Consider the following 17,516-nt stretch of genomic DNA (forward strand, 5'->3'; position numbering starts at 1 on the left):
GCTAAGATGAGGGAGGTGCTAGAATTTTTTTTAAAAAGTTTCTACAGTTAAAAGTTACTTAACTCAGCCACAATTTCTTACTTTAGGTACGAATTGCCAATTCTGCTCCAGTGGAAGAAAACAAGGTATCGTAAGAACTTCTTTGTTTAAAAATGCTTATTTGTGTTTATTTATTATGTTTTCCTTCTTTGTTGAAGTGCCTAACTTAAATAACTAATGATCAAGACTCCCAAAACCAAAAATAGTAGGTAAATCTCCACACCCCCCCAAGAATTCTGTGCAAGGCAGAGAGATTTAATCTTGAAGTGGTTCTAAGTTTGTACTAGAAAGAGCGCTAAGGGGGAGAGAACATTCATTTCCAAAGAAGTAGAAAACTTGTTTTGCTAAGAATTGTGAAACTATGAATGGAATTTCTTCCAGTCACATTTCTGAATTCGTTATCTCTTATCTGTCAACACAGGCAAAGAGAAGTAGAACATTCTCAGAATAATTGAGTCAAAACACTTCTAACCCTTCAGTAGAGTAGGCTTGGCAGCACGAATTTGATCCTAGTCACTAATGTATGGAACTAATGGTTTGACTCTTTACCTCTCCTCCCCACCCAACATCCGGTTCTGGCCATTCTATGAGCCATGAGCTTTCTTCTCTTTCATGGAATAATCTAAGGCTCTAACTCCACAACTTACATTAGGTGCTCATCTTAAAACATCTGATGTATTAGTGATGATATTAATGAAAGAATTTATGAAGCTGAAAATAACTGGATATTAACTTTCCACAAGAAATTAGCTTTTTCATTGGAGAGAATTTTTTCTTTCTTTCACGAATTTGTTACAAGTAACTAAGCCTAGAATAAACATAAACCATAGGTAGAAGATAAAAATCCCAGACCCTAAGATAGTACTTTTTCTTCTCCTTCCTTTCTGGTGAGTATGGTTTTGCCACAGAGCCAAACATTTCCCATATGAACGTAATTCATGAGTTCTAAAAAGATAAAGTTTAATATATAAGCAGCAAATTCAAATGTTATTTGAATGAATGCAGCTCTAAAGGAAATAGGGGGGTTATTCCCAGGAAAGCGTTTGATCTGTCAAGAAAAAATACTCACAGGCAAGTTTTGAACGTTTGATGAGGGTGTAGCATTACTACAAAACTAGACTTGTTTGTTCTTTAATCAAAAGATGTCAGCCGAGGATTACCATCAGCTTCCAGAAGAGGCAGGAGCTGCCTGCCACGCAAGCATGATTTAGAGGCTGGGAAGTTGTTAAGTGTAAGCCTGTGGCTAGGAAGGATTTCAACAGTACCACTCACTGTTAATCCAAGTTACGATGAAACCAAACCGTCTACACATGCCTCTCCCTTGATTCAACTATTTGATTAAAGAGAACTCCTGGCCTTTCTCAACTTCTCATTCTAGTTTTCCCAGAGGATTAGGTGATGTCAGTGGAAGACCCAGTTCTAGAGGACATGTGAGAGGTCCAAGAATTTGATTTATTCTTAGTCATTTAATCAGTTTAAATTATTTGGCTATAAAATGGCAATAGATTAAACTTTCATTTTTTTGAGACCCAGTCTTAAAGGACTTGAATTAAAATGTCAGGGTAATTAAAGGTGAAATTTAGAAGTTGATTATAATATTTAAAAATTACACGAGAAAACCTGAGTCTATATATACTACAAAACCAGTTTCAAAAGGGCTTAAGTGAATGAGATTAAAGGCAGAAAAGAGTCCTGATTTCTCTACTTCTCTATAGCCTGTCCCATTAAATTGTGCACAATTCAAGTTTAAATAAAAAATGGTGGCTAGAGCCCAAACAGTGAACATTGCAAACAAGTAGTAAACAAGTATTTATAAGTATCCATTTTGTGCAAAGTCCTGAGTTAGGTACTGTTGGATGTACAAAGCAGTGTAAGACACTTTTGCTCTGGAGGAACTTACCCTGGAGTTGGAAAGATACAAACAGGAAAACAGAACCAGCAGTGTGATAAATACCAGGCAAGTGGCAGAAACTACGTTATGGGACTTAACGCGGCAGACAAGGTTCTGTGCACCCAAAAGGTCAGGAAAAGCTTGGAGAAGAAAAGAGGAACTTGGACAGAGTTGAATTTTAAGAGAATAAAGGAGGACAAAGGCATTCCAGAAGCCTGGTACATCATATAGAAAGGTATCGAGCAATAAATATAAAATATAAAATATAAAAATGTGGATGAAAGGTGAGAAAAGTCCAAAGTTGAAAATATGTATAATTATTTCTCATTCATGGTATAAAGTCAGCAGTCGTGTGGTGTATTGAACAGAAGTACAGGGCTGAGAGAGTGAGGACACCTGGCTCTCCTGCCATTTTTATCGTGGCATTCTCAACAAGGAGTTTCTAATTGACCAGAATCTAATTGTTCTCTGAAGTGCATTAGGGCTCAAATTTAAGGCAATTCTCTTAAACTCTGTGGACTTCAGTGTAAAATAACGTCATTGGACTAGAATTTTCTTAAAGCCCATTCAGGTCGTATATTGTATACAATATATACATATTATACACATATACACATATATTATGTATACATATATGGATGTATATGTATACTTATAAACCAAATTGGGTAATATATATTTTTGTCATCTCACCGAAGGATGATTAAAAAATAACGTGGAAGCTAACAAATCCTTTTTTAAAGGTAACATGAATGGAAAGGATCATTAACGTGTTCTTTGTCTCTGCTTTATTTTCCTTAGGTTTTTCCCAATGGATTCTCTAACAAAATCAATCAACCAATTTGCCCTGGAATTTAGCAAAAAGCTAGCTGAATCGGCTGAGGGTAAAAATATTTTTTTTTCTCCCTGGGGCATCTCAACCTCCTTGGCCATGGTGTATTTGGGCACCAGAGGTACGACTGCAGCCCAAATAGCTCAGGTGAGAAAGCTCCGTCATCCTCTGTTGCCTTAAAACGAAATGCTTTCTCTGCCCTTTATCTTCATTTTTCTCCTGAAATCCACATAGCTCACATTTTACAATCATTTCCTCCAAAACAAAAAATACACCATAACAATTTTCTAGACCGTAAAAAGAAGTCTGGGAAAGGGAATCCAGTTGTAAACTGTTGCTAGAAAAACAATTTAAGAACTGTGTTCTCTAGCCCAATCAAATGAAGAGATGATGAGGTTATCAAGTTTGGTTCAACACCAAAAACAATTTTATTTTGATTATTAAAATTTTATTTTGATTATTAAAAATATAATTTTATTTTGATTATTAAAAATATAATTTTATTTTGATTATTAAAAATATAATGTTTGAGTAATAGCTCAAACATTAAAGAATAGAATTAGTCAGCATCTTTGTAACCTCAGAAATATTACCTTGAAGGCACAGATAGGAAAGTCAAGTGAATTGTTTCTCATGCTTTGTTTGGCTGTTTCTTTGTTCAATCCCTGGTTGTCTGGATGAATCTAAAGAGCCCATTAAGAGTCTTAAAATAGCAAAACAATATTATTGTGCATGCAATTATTGATTTACCCTAAGCATCCTCAAAGCATAGTGTGTGTGTGTGTGTGTGTGTGTGTGTGTGTGTGTCTGTGTGTCCATAGATAACAATGTAATAAAATATCCACATATGTCTATATATATGTATGTGTAAACATATAAATATATATATGTGTGTTTTAATTAAAACTAAAAACAGAAAAGAGTAAAAACAGTCCTAAATCATACAATTGAAAGGCTAAATGACAGAATTTCCACCCCAGGATGTGTCCTATGTGCCAAGTATGGAAATGGGCACAGCCAGTAATTCTGAGTGAGACAGGTGGAATATATATTCTTTTAGTCTGGGCCTAGGATGTGACCCTTATTTTTGTAGTTCATAAGATATTGGGTGGTTAAAACTACAACAACAAAATCCTGGTTCACAACTGGTTAATACTTATTAAATCACAACTAATTAATTATTAAAGGCTTAACCATTAATGTGATAAATTAAATCTTAGATGAATCCCAATTCGGCTCTATTTCATATAAATATATTGCTGGGTGTTGCTTGTTCTTGTTTTATTTAATATCTACTTAAACATTAACAGCTTCAGTTTGCAATGGAGACAGATGAGTTGCCTATGAGCCCCTTTTTTTTCTATGGCAAGTGGTTCCTGTTTGGTCACCATGTGTTAGCACAAGTTTTGGTAAAACAGACTTGATTCCTCATTGTGAGCTGAGTCCAGGATGTGAGAGATGAAATTACCGCCGTGTTTTTTTACTGTTGTACAATTCAGGGAGACAAGGATGCCCACATCCATCCTGGTAACTTCCAAACGAAATGCTGGCGTGAACATAAAGAACGTGTTTATATGTCAAGTGTGGGTAGACAGTAGGAACGGAAACACTAACCCGAAAATTTTAGCAATGAAAACCCCTGAAATTTCCAGATAATTGGAGCAATGGTGGCTTTTGCTTAAATTTCTAAATAATGTTCTCAGTTGAGCACATAGCATTGTTTTCAAAGCAACCATAGATAAAAATGAAGCATGGAAAACAAGAGAATTTTACCTCTAAAGGTATTCCCAACACCATCCTAAACGTCTATAAAAAATATTAAAGTGAAGAGAAACTCAAATTAGACTTTTAAAAAGTGTAGTTAAAAGCAGCTCTTGACTTACTGTAGTAGTTCAGCTAACACAGCATTTAAACCAAATCAGAGCCCCCTTTGTTTATTAATATTATATGTTCTGTAGCTATAGGAATGGCAGACTTGTATTTATTTATGTGTATTTCACATGATTTCTTCTCTGCAAAGTACGCTCACATATTGTCTTTTTATTGAAATTACAGGTGCTTCAATTTAACAGGGACCAGGACAGCAAATTTTTTCCTGAAAGTGAAAAGAAAAGAAAAATGGTATATTTTATATTTTAATATCCATTTGGTGATCAAGGAAAAAGGGCACTTTTAGCACATGCAGTTCAGTGGCTAATTTAAGCAACTTTTAATACGTAAATTTTCTTAGAAACATATATTAAAATTATAGAAACATTTTTCAAAATATAAAATGTCTACACTTTTTGGAAGGGTGATACTCTTTCCTGTTCTCTCTCCCCCTCCTTTTCTTCCCTTTCAAAACTGCTCCACTTTCAAACTTGTTCCTGTTTTTGCAGACTGACTGAAGGAAATAATGCCCTCAATAACTTTTAATTTTTTTGCACTGATAACAGGGAAAATTTTTTTATCTTAGAATAAATTTCAGCTTTTGTTCACAATACATCAGATCATTTCATTTAGTGATAGGTTTTACGTGTGTGTGTGTGTGTAGCTCTTGTTCAACATTTTTATTTGACTAATCCCTTTTCTTTTAAAGGACTTCAACTCGAGGAAGGTTGAAGAAATACGCTCTGATTTCCAGACACTTATCTCAGAAATCAACAATCCCAGTAATGCTTACGTACTTAAAACAGCCAATGGGATATACGGGGAGAAAACTTACCCATTTCACAATGTAAGTGCAAACATGCTATAGGAAAGAAAGAGCCGTGTGAAACCAACCAATAAACTCTGTATATTTCTCTAGGGATCCCAGGAACAATCTTAATGTGGTCAGCATTTCTGGTAAACAATTATTTAGACCAACTAGTAAGTATCTAGTTGTAAAGAGAAGCTATAATCGGGCTCAAATCAGATCTAGTGATCAGATCTTTATCCAAAATTATAATATAGAAATGTGGTTTATGTAATTCCTGTGCCCATGTGTATTTCATGGAAAATGGAGCAAATATGTAGAGTACATGAGTAGGGTCAATCTGAAGGAGCAGAGGGTTATGTTGGTCATAAGAGGAAGGCTGGGGACTGTGTACTCAACAGCAAAGCTGACCTCGGGGTCAGACAAGCCATTTCACATCACGACTTGAGAGACCTTGGAAAGATTCTCAGCATGGAACAATATCAACTTTGCTCCTTTTCTGATGGTTGGAACCCCCATAGTGCAGACCCTGACTTCAACCTCAGTTCAGACTCCAGGGCTCCTCAGAGTGGTCCATCTGGAACTAGGCCAACCACTTACTTTTTTCACATTTGTCCATCACATCCTTTGGCACATCTCAGAAAGGAGGAGGACACAGCTGCCCGGTGGGCAAAGAGCAAGGAAACTGGATAGGGTAGAGGGACAGTAATAGAAACTATAAAGCTAGCTCTTGATTCAAAGCTGTGTTGCCAGAGCTGTAGGAGGCAGGCCTCCCTTCCATACCTGGAGTTCTGCATGGCTAGCTAGTGCCCAGCCAAGTTTAAAGAGGGGGGTGTTTAGTATTTGACCAGATTAGGAGTGGGGACACAGAGAAGGCAGCAATGTGTGTGTGTGTGTGTGTGTGTGTGTGTGTGCGTGCGCGCGTGCACAATTGTTCCTCTGCCTAGGTTTTTGATAATCTAGATTTGATTTCTCAGTTTTGGGAAAACTCTACAAAAGGAGATTTTACCTTAATTTTTCAGAAATACTTAGAAGATATGAAAACATACTTTGGTGTAGAGCCACAGTCTGTTAACTTTTTGGAAGCTCCTGACCAAACCAGAAACGAGATCAACTCTTGGGTTGAAAGCCAGACACAAGGTAAGCTTTCACCAAGGTGCTCGGCAGTGCTTTCTCCAAGCACTGTTTTATTACTTTGAGTTTGTGTTGTGTGTAAGTATATGCATTTCTTACCTAGAACTGTGGACACATTCTCAGTATTCATCACATCTCTTTCTATTCATGCCCAGTTTTTAGATGCACAGCTTTTCCCAATATGTTTTATCTGAAACATGTAAGTCAAGACACCCACTTTACTAAGTAGACAAGAAAATTATATCTCATTGATTCCAAAGAGGCGTCCAGGGGGAAAAAAGCATGAAAAATGCAAAAAAGGAAATTTGAAATACTGTTGCATTTGTGGCTTTTAAAGGATAGCTACTAATTAATAACAAAAAATGTGGCATTACAGAACAATATCTCTACTGCTTCTGCTTCTCGGCTTCCTTAGCTCTGGATTCCAGGCCTGGTGGGTACCGCAGATTAGCTGAGCCTCCTACCAAGACACACATTGTATGGACATACCAAGAATACAAAACAGAGCTTAGACAACAGGTAGCAAAAAAAAAAAAAAAAAAAAAAAAGGTGGAAAATTTATTAGAACTCCTTATGGCTGCAAGAGGCATCTTCTTCCCCCAGATAGTGGTAGGACAGGAACTTCTGACATTGCCACCCAGATTCCAGTAGTACAGAGGTCCATGTCAGGCCAAGTGTCAAGTTCTAACTCTGCCACTTTCTTTCAGTGTTTGAAAAAGAATGAAAAAGGGGTTAGTACACTACTTGGCACAGAGCAAGTGCTCACTAAACAGATGGTACCACTGGAGTGTCCAGTTCTGCCCACCCACATTCTAAGGCACAAGTCCTTGCCACGTTGGTTTAGTCCTAGAGGTCTGGGAGAGGATTGTGAGTGGTTCTACTGTCTTCCTTATGTGTTGGTTTCATTGTTTATGTGTCAGGGGCAACACAGTTTTCCTTATTTCCAAGTCCTAGAAAAAGCTTGACTTAGTATCTACTGATAACATTCGCAAGAGTTGTTATATAAAGAATAAATGAGCTTACAAATAAGAAAATGCCTTGTATGATACACAGCACATATTAGGGACTCAATCGGTATCAATTTTTATTTTCTTTTTTCCCCCTGGAATGTTCTTGTCACCTTTGGTATCCCAAAATAAAATTATAAATAAAATATCAATTAATAAAAAAAAGTGGCATTAAATGTGCTATATGATCTTGAGTAACTTTCAAAATAAGGTACTATGTTAGAGTACGATCTAAGTTGCTATAACAATCAGAATATATATAGTGGCTTCATAATAAGATAGCGTTTATCTTTCTGTCACATAATAGTCAACAGGTAGCTAAGTATTCTCTTCCACAAAGTCATCCTGAGACCCAGACTGGTGGGTCAGCTCTGCCACCCTTAAGACATGGCTTCCATTTCTGATTCTTACAATGGTCAGTTTTGTAGACAGCAGGAAATGGGGAAACAAAAACGTCTTTGCTTTTAAGAGTATGGCCTGAAATTTCACACATCAGTCTCACTTGTATCCTAAACTTAGTACATGGCACATTTTATCCTTGGGTGACCAACTTGTCCCAGGTTTGCCTGGGACTTTCCTGGCTTAAGCTCCTAACATCTCTCACTCCTAGGCAAACCAGGGCAGTCGGTTACCCAAACTTGCTGTAAAATGTACTTTTTAGCTGGACAGCCTTATACTCACCTAAAATTTGAGAGTTCTGTTTTTAAAAGGAAATAGAGGGATTCTCGTAGGCAAGTTAGCAGTCTTTTATTATGGTCTCTATTTTAGAAACTGGGTAGCTGAAGCTTTCGAGAAATTAAATTATCCAAGATCAGATAGATTAAAGCTTCAGAAACAGGATTCAAATCCCACATTTCTGAGTTTGCTTTTCCTTTTCTATCTCTTCCTACTCTGATTTCAGTCTTCGTCTTAATTTATCTGCATTGATACAACTTTCTGCTCCTAACTGTGCTCCCCTCAAATCCCATGTCTGTTTAGCGTCCCAAATGGCCTACCAAAAATATGAATTAGACCAGCTAGACCAAGTCACTCCTGTACTCAAGACCCATCATGGTGCCCCACGACCTGCAGGATGAATTCAAGTTCCCCATCCTAACATATACGGCCCACTTGACCATGGAGTCCTGCCTGTCTCTCCATTTCAACTCTCATCGCTTCCTGACTCAAAATTTACACTTCAGGAATTCTAAGTGGCACAGAGTCCCCGTAACTCCCCGTGCTACCTTATGACGCAGTGTCTTTTCTCATGGCATTCCCCGTAACTGAAACCTTTCCCTGCTCTGCCACTCCCAGCCCCTGCACCGCCACCAGTAACTTCTCAGGGCACCACTTAGGCACAATGTCCTCCTGGAAGCCGCCGGCTCCCAGGCCTGGCTCAGAGCCTCCCTCTTTGCTCCCCCAGCACCTTGACACTTTCCCACAGTGTTAGTGAAATCAACTCCTGACACTTCATTTCATCTACCTCCCCTGCTGGATGCAAGGACCCCACGTGCAACAGTTCTGCCTCACGGGAGCTTCAGCTTTGAATCACTGGCACATAACAGACCCGCTCACAGTAGTTGTTCGGAACATTAACTCTCATTGGAATGATTTGAGGAAGTTGGCAGCCCCAAATTCTCAGTTCCTTTTTCCTTGCACTAGTGACTCAAAAGCCTTGGTGAAGCAAGAGTGACCATTATACGTGTATTTAACTTATTCCTGATTTGGATTCATCCAAAAATAAGTTGGCTTTTTAGACTTAGAGATTAGCTAGCATTGACTGAGTACTTGCACTGTTCCAGTTTGCATGAAGACCAAATGTGACTGTTTAAAGAAAAGCAGGTTAATACACAACTCAAATTCAACATGGTAGAAGCAAGAGTGAGAACAGTACCGGAACTGAACAAAATCTCAGGTCTCAGATTTTAGCCCAGTGTCTGCTACGTGGTCCGGAAGACAGATGGGAACCCTACAGACAGGAAAGCCAGGAGCGACTAACCTGCTATCTGTACACCCAACAAAGCCTCGCAGAGCTGAGAGAGAGCTGTTGTCTGATGGTGCATGAGCTTGGTCCTTGCCAAGCTTCCTCAGTGTAGACTGACACACAGAAGAAGCATGACAAGACCCAACTGTCTCAGTTACAGAGCTGCCCAGGAAGTCTTGCTGTGATGACAAATGTGCCATAAATCTGTACCGCCCAATTTGATATAGTCACATGTTCTGTCCACATGTGACTATAGATAATTTGAAATGTGGCTAATATGACTCAGAAACTGAATTTTTAACTTTAGTTTATTTTAATTAATTTACATTTAAGTAGTCATGTGTGTGTCTAGCGTCTACCATGTTCGACCGCACAGAGGAAATTCTGTCTTAAAAGAACTGAACAAAGATTTTAAATTATGAAGGAAAGAGTAAACATCAGATTATGGTCATGACATGGTCAAAATAGAGGGTGGGGACACTTTAAAAAATCCTCCATTGTCACTCCACTCATCAAATGAGAGATTCCCATGAATAAGCTCACTCTGGGCATGGTCAGGACCTTTCATTAAGCCCATTTCCCATATCCCATAACTTCATTACTCCAGTTGGCGCTGCTGATTCTATTTCTTAGAAGTGGAATCTCTCAAGGAGGGAGAAAGCTGTAATCTTTCTGCATTTTCTTTTACACATTGGGCACAGATATCTGCTATTTGGGGGCTATTCAACATCAAATAAAGGAGTTAATCAGCTGTTCAGGAACTTCACTTTGTCAAGGCAGAGTTCCATATGTCCTTAAGGAAAACTTGCTAGAAACTCTTTGGCATGAGTTTCTAGGTTCTAGCTGAACTACCTGACAGAAGCTTCTTTCCTTGAGTTTTCAAACAGGCCTCCTTCCAAATGGCCATATGGACTACTGGGACATACATGGCGTTCAAAGTCAAATTCTCAAAGATAACACCAATCATATATTGCTACTATTTTTTCTGGTTTGTCTTCTTTATAGTCTATAAGCTCCTCCAGAGTGGGGGATCGGGGAAGGTTATTGTCTAGATGTTTTTAATTTCAAAACCTATGAATGTGCCACATGCTTGGCACATTGGGCACCCTAGTGTCACATTAACATGTGCCCAGAGGGACTCACTGTGACTATCTGCAGAGAGCATGTCCTTCCTGTTAACTAAAACTATCAAGGATGCTTGTAATAAGTGAGCCAGTAGGTGGCACTTTAGCTCTCAAGAGGAGAGGAAAACGTTTAGTCATATTTTGCTTTGTGCGTTACTTTGAATTTGTATGTAAGTACATTTTGTACATCTTTTGTCAAATAAATGAAAAACATGGATGTGGATTCAAGAGGCTAGGTTCCTTGAAAACATATGAACCCAGAGAACAACGCAATAAAGCAATGTAAGCAATAAAGCTTACATCAACTGGATCTCAACTAACTTGAGATCAATCTATAGAAACCTCAATCATTGATATGTTCTCTATTTGCATCTACAACTCTATCAAATGAGGGAATAATTAATTTAGAATGACACAGAGCTTTAAAAATGCAAAACTTCTGAGCAAAAAAAAGAGAGGTTAAAAAATGACCCAGAAGGCCTCCCCATGTTAAATCATCAAAGAAAATTTAAATTAACTTGAATATACTGTCTTTAAACAGAAAAACAAATACGACAATGTTTCAGAAAGTTTTCACATCAGCATTTAAAACCAAATTTAAGTTTAATTTCTAAAATCAAGACGTGTGTCCCATGGGGGGAGGGAGGTATTTGTTTTACTTTGTTTTGAGCTGACTTGTCCAGGCCACACCTCAGATCTACCAGACTCCCTAGAAGTGCTGCCCTTAGAACTTTCAAATAAAGCTGCACAGTGTTTGTGAGGTCCCCATGCAAGGACTGCAGCTGTCAAGGGGTGTGCTGGACAGGCTTACAGAGCAGGTTTACTGAATGTTCACATCTCTTCAGGGGTTAGGACTTAACCTATCTTTTTTGGGGGACGCAATTCAACCCACAGCAGTAGTATTCTCACAAAAATGCATAACCTAAACATAATCTTGAGGAAACAGACAAATCTGAACTGACAGTTGAGGGACATTCTAAAAAACTTTTTTAATAGTGTCAAGGTCATGAAAGACAAAGAACAAATGAGGAACAGTCCCAGAGTAAAGAGGACTAAGAGGAAAGGACAACTGAATGCAACTTGAGGTCTTGGATTGATTTCTGGTCCAGAAAAAGAGCTTACTGGAACAACTGATGATGTTTGAATAAGATCCGTTAATAGTATTCTAGCAATGCTAACTTCCTGGTTTGGTTCATTGGTGGATATAAGATGTTATCATTTAGCCGTACTTCATAATCATCCTTGTTATAAATGTGGCATATCCTTAGGACGTAGCTATACAATTTGAAACCTGTCCTTTTGCTCTTGTAGGAAAAATCCTGAATCTCCTGCCTGACGATGCTGTGGATTCTGCAACCAGAATGGTTCTGGTGAATGCTATTTACTTTAAAGGAATCTGGGAACATCAATTCTCAGCCCGAGACACCAGAGAAAAACCTTTCAGAATAAACAAGGTAGGATCCATTTTATAATCAGTATGGATTTGTACATGGCATTTTACATGGAATTCTATTTTAAATTCACTCTTCTTTCTGAGTACATGTTCCTGTAAACTATGTCTCTTACTAGGGCACGGATGGCTGAGCTAAAAGCTTCCCGTTCTATCCCACCTGGAAATTCCCCTTTCATTGTTTTTCTTTGAATATAGACTAGTCACATATTTTATCACTCAGTCCTTGCCACAGCTAAGGTAACGTAGGTAGGGTAGTTATGTTTACATCCCAAGTGAGAAATATAGTGTGGCTTAGTGACTGGAGTCATGCCAAAGTTAGAAGTCTACCAGGATCATAACCTAAAACTCTTCACTATTAGTTCTGCTGTTATTCTACTAAACCTGTATTACTTTCTACTAAAACAGAAGAAATAATAATTTAAAATCTCACCTCTTTCATTTGCATTTTTCTCTGTGTTAGGACACAACACACTTGTTTTTGTGATAGCAACCAACTACAGCAAAAAGGGAGACTAATATAAGGTGACAGATATTTCGTAGAATCCAGGGGCTGGAACATGTCTGGGTCTTGGGATTTGAGCGAGACTCAAAGACTCAAAAGTCAGAAATCATTGTCTATTTTTTCAACTCTGTTTCTCCCATCATTCTTATCTCAGGCTGAAGTCTAACTTTCTCTGCTTCTCAGTTCTAGAGACCTCTTCCATTCTAGAGACCAGTTTGATAGATCTTTCAAATTCCTAGGAAAGGAACTGATTGGCCAGAGTTTGTTCAAGTTGATGGGTCCTGGGGTGGGTCATCTCACACAAACAGTGCAGCTGGGGACCTCTGGCTGTAATCCTGTGGATGTGTGCAATGGGAATTTCTGATGGTCGGTGAGATAAAGATGGAAAAGGGGCTCAACAGATGCTCCAAGGGGCTAACTAGCAATGAGCTGGACAGCCACCTGGCTTAGTGTATTCACCAGGAATTTTCAGTTGCAAGTGATAGAAAAGCATTCCAAACTAGCTCCAGTAAAATGGGTATTGTATTAGCATTAACTTATACAAGAGGAACTGAGGTGTCTTGGAGTGACATCTCTAGAGACTCAAAACATAATCTCAATTCCTTCTCTCTCTCTCTCTCTTTCTCCCCTGCCCCTCTGGGGAGGTGTCTGTTCATTTTATTATCACTGAGTTCTTAAGAGTTCATTATAAAGTTTGCGTACCAGTCCTTTATCAGATATGTGTTTTGCAAATATTTTCTCCTAGTCTATTGCTTGTCTCTTCATTCTCTTAATTAATTTCAGCTTTTTATGATACTAGAACACTTTCTCAAATGTTTGCATGTGAAATACACCTTGTTCAGTTTCTGAATCATTGGCATTTCCGTAGTTTGCATAAAATTATTTAAGTGTTTGGTAGAATCCAGCTTGCTGTGACTTACAGATAGTGTCACACATAATACTGTTAGAGAAAGGAACTCCCATATCACCTGTTACTGATATTATCCAGCAGAACATATATTTGTACATCTTTTGTCAAATAAATTAATAACATGGATGTGGATTCAAGAGGCTAGGTTCCTTGAAAACAAATGAACCCAGAGAACAGTGCAATAAAACCTTGAAATCTAAGTCTGAATAACTTTATCCAGCGGTTAGCAGAGGGTAATCAATTTTGCCAGTGTTCTAGACTCCTGGGGACCAATAATGACAAAGAATGAAGGAGTTGGTGGAACACCTCCTCAGTGACTTTGCTACTTATTTTCTATAGAATACTAGCAAACCAGTACAAATGATGTCGATGAAAAAAAAGCTTCAAGTTTTTCACATCGAAAACCCGCAAGCCATCGGCCTTCAACTCTACTATGAGAGCCGTGACCTCAGCCTGTTCCTACTGCTGCCAGAAGACGTCAGTGGGCTGGACCAGGTAAAAACATCATCTGTCTGATGGCAAGATGTTTCCAGTGTTGACGCCTGTGTAGCATGGCCTCCCTGATCTTTAGTTCCTGTAGAGGAAGGAAACCAACATACCTTGAGTCCTAGGTACTTCACCTTCAGGATAACAACTCAGCTCTAGCTTGAGGTAACCATACAAACAGCCAACACAAACAACAGATACTGGTATGCTTCATGAGTCACAAAGCTGTGTGGACTGATCACAACAATCTTTCAGTTGTTCTAGGGCTGTCTTCTCCCTCTGGTAGGGTCTACCCAATGGGAGATTAATTTTTTAATCATTTGCATTAATGTAGCACTAGAGATACACTTTGAAACATTAAACTAACTTTCAAAATTTTTAAAACTATTTTTTATCAAGTAAATAGTCTTTAGGAGAAATATCTATGTAAGCACCACCTTCAAGTATTATTTAAGTTGTTTTTCAGCCAAATTTCTACTAAGCCTAACATAACTTTCGTCAGATGATGTTTCTGAGTAATTTGCATGTCTAAACTGAATGTTGCTTTCTCATAGGTGGCCTGCCTTTCTTTGCAGAGTACCTAATTTTTCATGTGTGCCAAACTTTATACTTGTAAGTTTCCATGGCCCTACTCGTGTGTAGAGAAAATTTCCAAATTGTATCATAAAATTTGTGAAACTGGAGAGGGTGGTTACAATAGGACTAAGTGTGGACATTAAACCCTTAGAGTCACACTCTTATAAGATAAGCCTTTTTTCCTAAGAGTGCAGGTTCCCGAGCTGAAGATATTGTCACATTATTAATGTCCATCATTTACAAGTATGTCATTGACAGCAATACTTGGGTCTAGAAAACTTTCAAAGTAGCAATAGCATGTGATTTGAAACAAATGTGCTATTAAAAATATCAAAAACATTGTTTTTTCTCATATATACATATGCATAGGTATATAAACACACACACACACACACATATATATATATAACACACACATGCATACATATATTATTAAAATTTAAAATATAAAGAGGAGAAAAATCTCCCTCAAAACCTCTATAAAAAAGTCATTACTCAAGATTTTTTCTTCACGTTTCTTTTTTTTGCAGTTTATAGTTGTTAATTTCATATTGTTGTGATTGAGTGTAGACATTTTGTTTTATCTCAGATTTTGTTTTCAAAGAACTGTCACCCATGTTAATAAAACTAATGTTTTTTTATGCCCTGACATACAACTTGTCCTATAGTATATGCTTTTGAGTCGATAACACATAAATTATAATTATTTCGATGTATTTGAGTGTATAGTTGATGTCTTGCATACAGTTATAGAAGTATTTCCGTTTTGAATCAAGGTCTAATTATCTCATATCCTGACAAAGATTAATCTGCAAAACAGATTCTGTAGATGAACAGTGTGAAAAAAATTTCCAAATGTTCGTGTTTTGTTACGCTGGGTAATGGGAGTGATCCTCAGTCATCTATGTAATATGTAGAGGTCTCACTCTACCAATATTTCTCACTACACTTTGGAATCACTGATTCTTTCTTTCTTGGTTCCACATGTGCAGCTGGAAAAGGCCGTCACCTATGAGAAGTTGAGTGAGTGGACGAGCGCAGACATGATGGAGTTGTACGATGTGCAGCTGCATCTTCCGAAGTTCAAGCTAGAAGAGTCTTATGATCTCAAGTCAGCCCTGAGCAGCATGGGGATGAGCGATGCCTTTAATCAGAGCAAAGCTGATTTCTCAGGAATGTCTGTGGAGGGAAACCTATTTCTGTCCAATGTCTTCCACAAGAGTTTTGTAGAAATAAATGAACAAGGTACAGAGGCCTCAGCTGGCACTGGGAGTGAGGTGAGTTTAAGAATTAGACTCCCCTCCATTGAATTCAATGCAGACCACCCATTCCTCTTCTTCATTAGGCATAACAAAACCAATAGCATTCTCTTTTATGGGAGATTCTGCTCCCCTTAAACCTGCATGTCTCTCATCAGATAAGACCATCCCACCGTGTGAAAAATGCATCATGAGATGGAAAAGCAATTATAATTAAAAACTAGTTTGTAGTCTGGATATTTTTCACATTTGAATATTAGCAAGTCAATCTTGAAATAATGCATTCTAGTGATACTGTGGTAGCTATATAGCTAGAGAGACGGGCAAATTTTATTTTTAGCCCTTAACATTTTGTCTTAATGTGATTTTTATTTACATTTCAGAAATACTATTTTATTCAATTGAATGCCTTACAATTCCTGATCTTTTTGGTCACTGTGTTATCATTTTCAATTATATTTCACACCTGTCATTTAGTGAAGAAAAATCTTTATACAGGTGATTTTCTCAAGAATTTTGATAATTCAGAAATTATCACTGTAACATTAAATCCCCTTCTTCTGCTATCTGACTATTTAAAAATACTTATGTTGACATTAACAGAAAAACTAGTGACATCCAAATGAAATGTGGAGTTTAGTTAGTAGAAATGTACCAATTTTGGCGTCTTCGTTTTAGCATATGTATCATGGTAGTGATAGATGTTAGCATTTGGAAAAAGTGTGTTAGAAGTATGCAGAATTCCCTGTATTATCATCTTTGCATCTTTCCTGTGAATCTAAAACTATTCCAAAATAAAAATTTTACTAAAAATAATTATGTGTAAAATTTTAATCATACTAACATCCTTCTTTTTAAAAACCTTATGAAGTAGAAGCATAAATTTCTAATTTATATAAATATGTATTGTTAGTTACAAATATTCTTAGTGATATTAGTTCTCCATAAAATTGTCTGCGTTTTTCTAATTTATTTTTAAAATGTTCATACACAACTGCATATTGGTAGTTTCATTAGCTATTATTATTCTAATTTTAGAGAATGACTGTATCACTCTAGGTTGCTTTTGTGACATTCATTTAATAAAATGAAAGAGCCGGTCTGACCTGAACAGTGTATAAATTAGTTTAAGAAAATGTGCTTTCTGTATCAAATCTTGTTCAGTATTACAGGATAAACAGTAATTCTATGCCTTAGCTTCAAAGATAGAAAATTGTAATATAAACCTTTGCCTCTATCCCTAACATCTCACATTAAGTAGAAATGAAAGAAATCCCAAATGAAAGAAATCTATCTGGCATTTTGCTTCGACCAGCCAGCTCCAGCTTGCCCACACCCTCCTGCAACAGCAGACAGCTTCTGTGAACTAACTTTGATCCTCTGGCAAATTTCTTTGCCACTGGTAGACTGTGTGTTCCCATGTGAGCCGTATCTTCAAAGAAGTCTGAATCTCAGCCATGGGGCATTAGGTTGCCTGTAGGTAAAGGTGCAGCTTAGGTATGAATGAGAAAAGCAACTACTTTTTGAAAGACTGTAGAGTGATCACTTTGAGACTATCTGTTAGAAAATTTCCCCATCATTAGCTTATTTTATTACTAAAAAGGACATTAAAATCCTCATATATGGGCACATGAACTTGGAAATATAATTTTCCAAACTTCAT

At 37.5% G+C, this 17,516-nt stretch overlaps 1 protein-coding gene across 1 annotated transcript; it reads left to right on the top strand.

The window, feature by feature from the left end:
- SERPINB10 (serpin family B member 10) lies at window positions 1-16,659 on the top strand. The gene is made up of 8 exons (XM_033087475.1): window positions 1-125; window positions 2,732-2,909; window positions 4,818-4,883; window positions 5,341-5,478; window positions 6,462-6,579; window positions 11,979-12,121; window positions 13,872-14,027; window positions 15,587-16,659. Exons 2-8 carry the CDS (start codon window positions 2,742-2,744, stop codon window positions 15,989-15,991), a joined length of 1,194 nt encoding a protein of 397 aa, XP_032943366.1. The 5' UTR covers window positions 1-125; window positions 2,732-2,741; the 3' UTR covers window positions 15,992-16,659.
- The last annotated feature ends 857 nt before the right edge of the window (window positions 16,660-17,516 follow it).

This window comes from Rhinolophus ferrumequinum, chromosome 19 (assembly GCF_004115265.2).
Source record: "Rhinolophus ferrumequinum isolate MPI-CBG mRhiFer1 chromosome 19, mRhiFer1_v1.p, whole genome shotgun sequence".
Classification (NCBI taxonomy): domain Eukaryota; kingdom Metazoa; phylum Chordata; class Mammalia; order Chiroptera; family Rhinolophidae; genus Rhinolophus; species Rhinolophus ferrumequinum.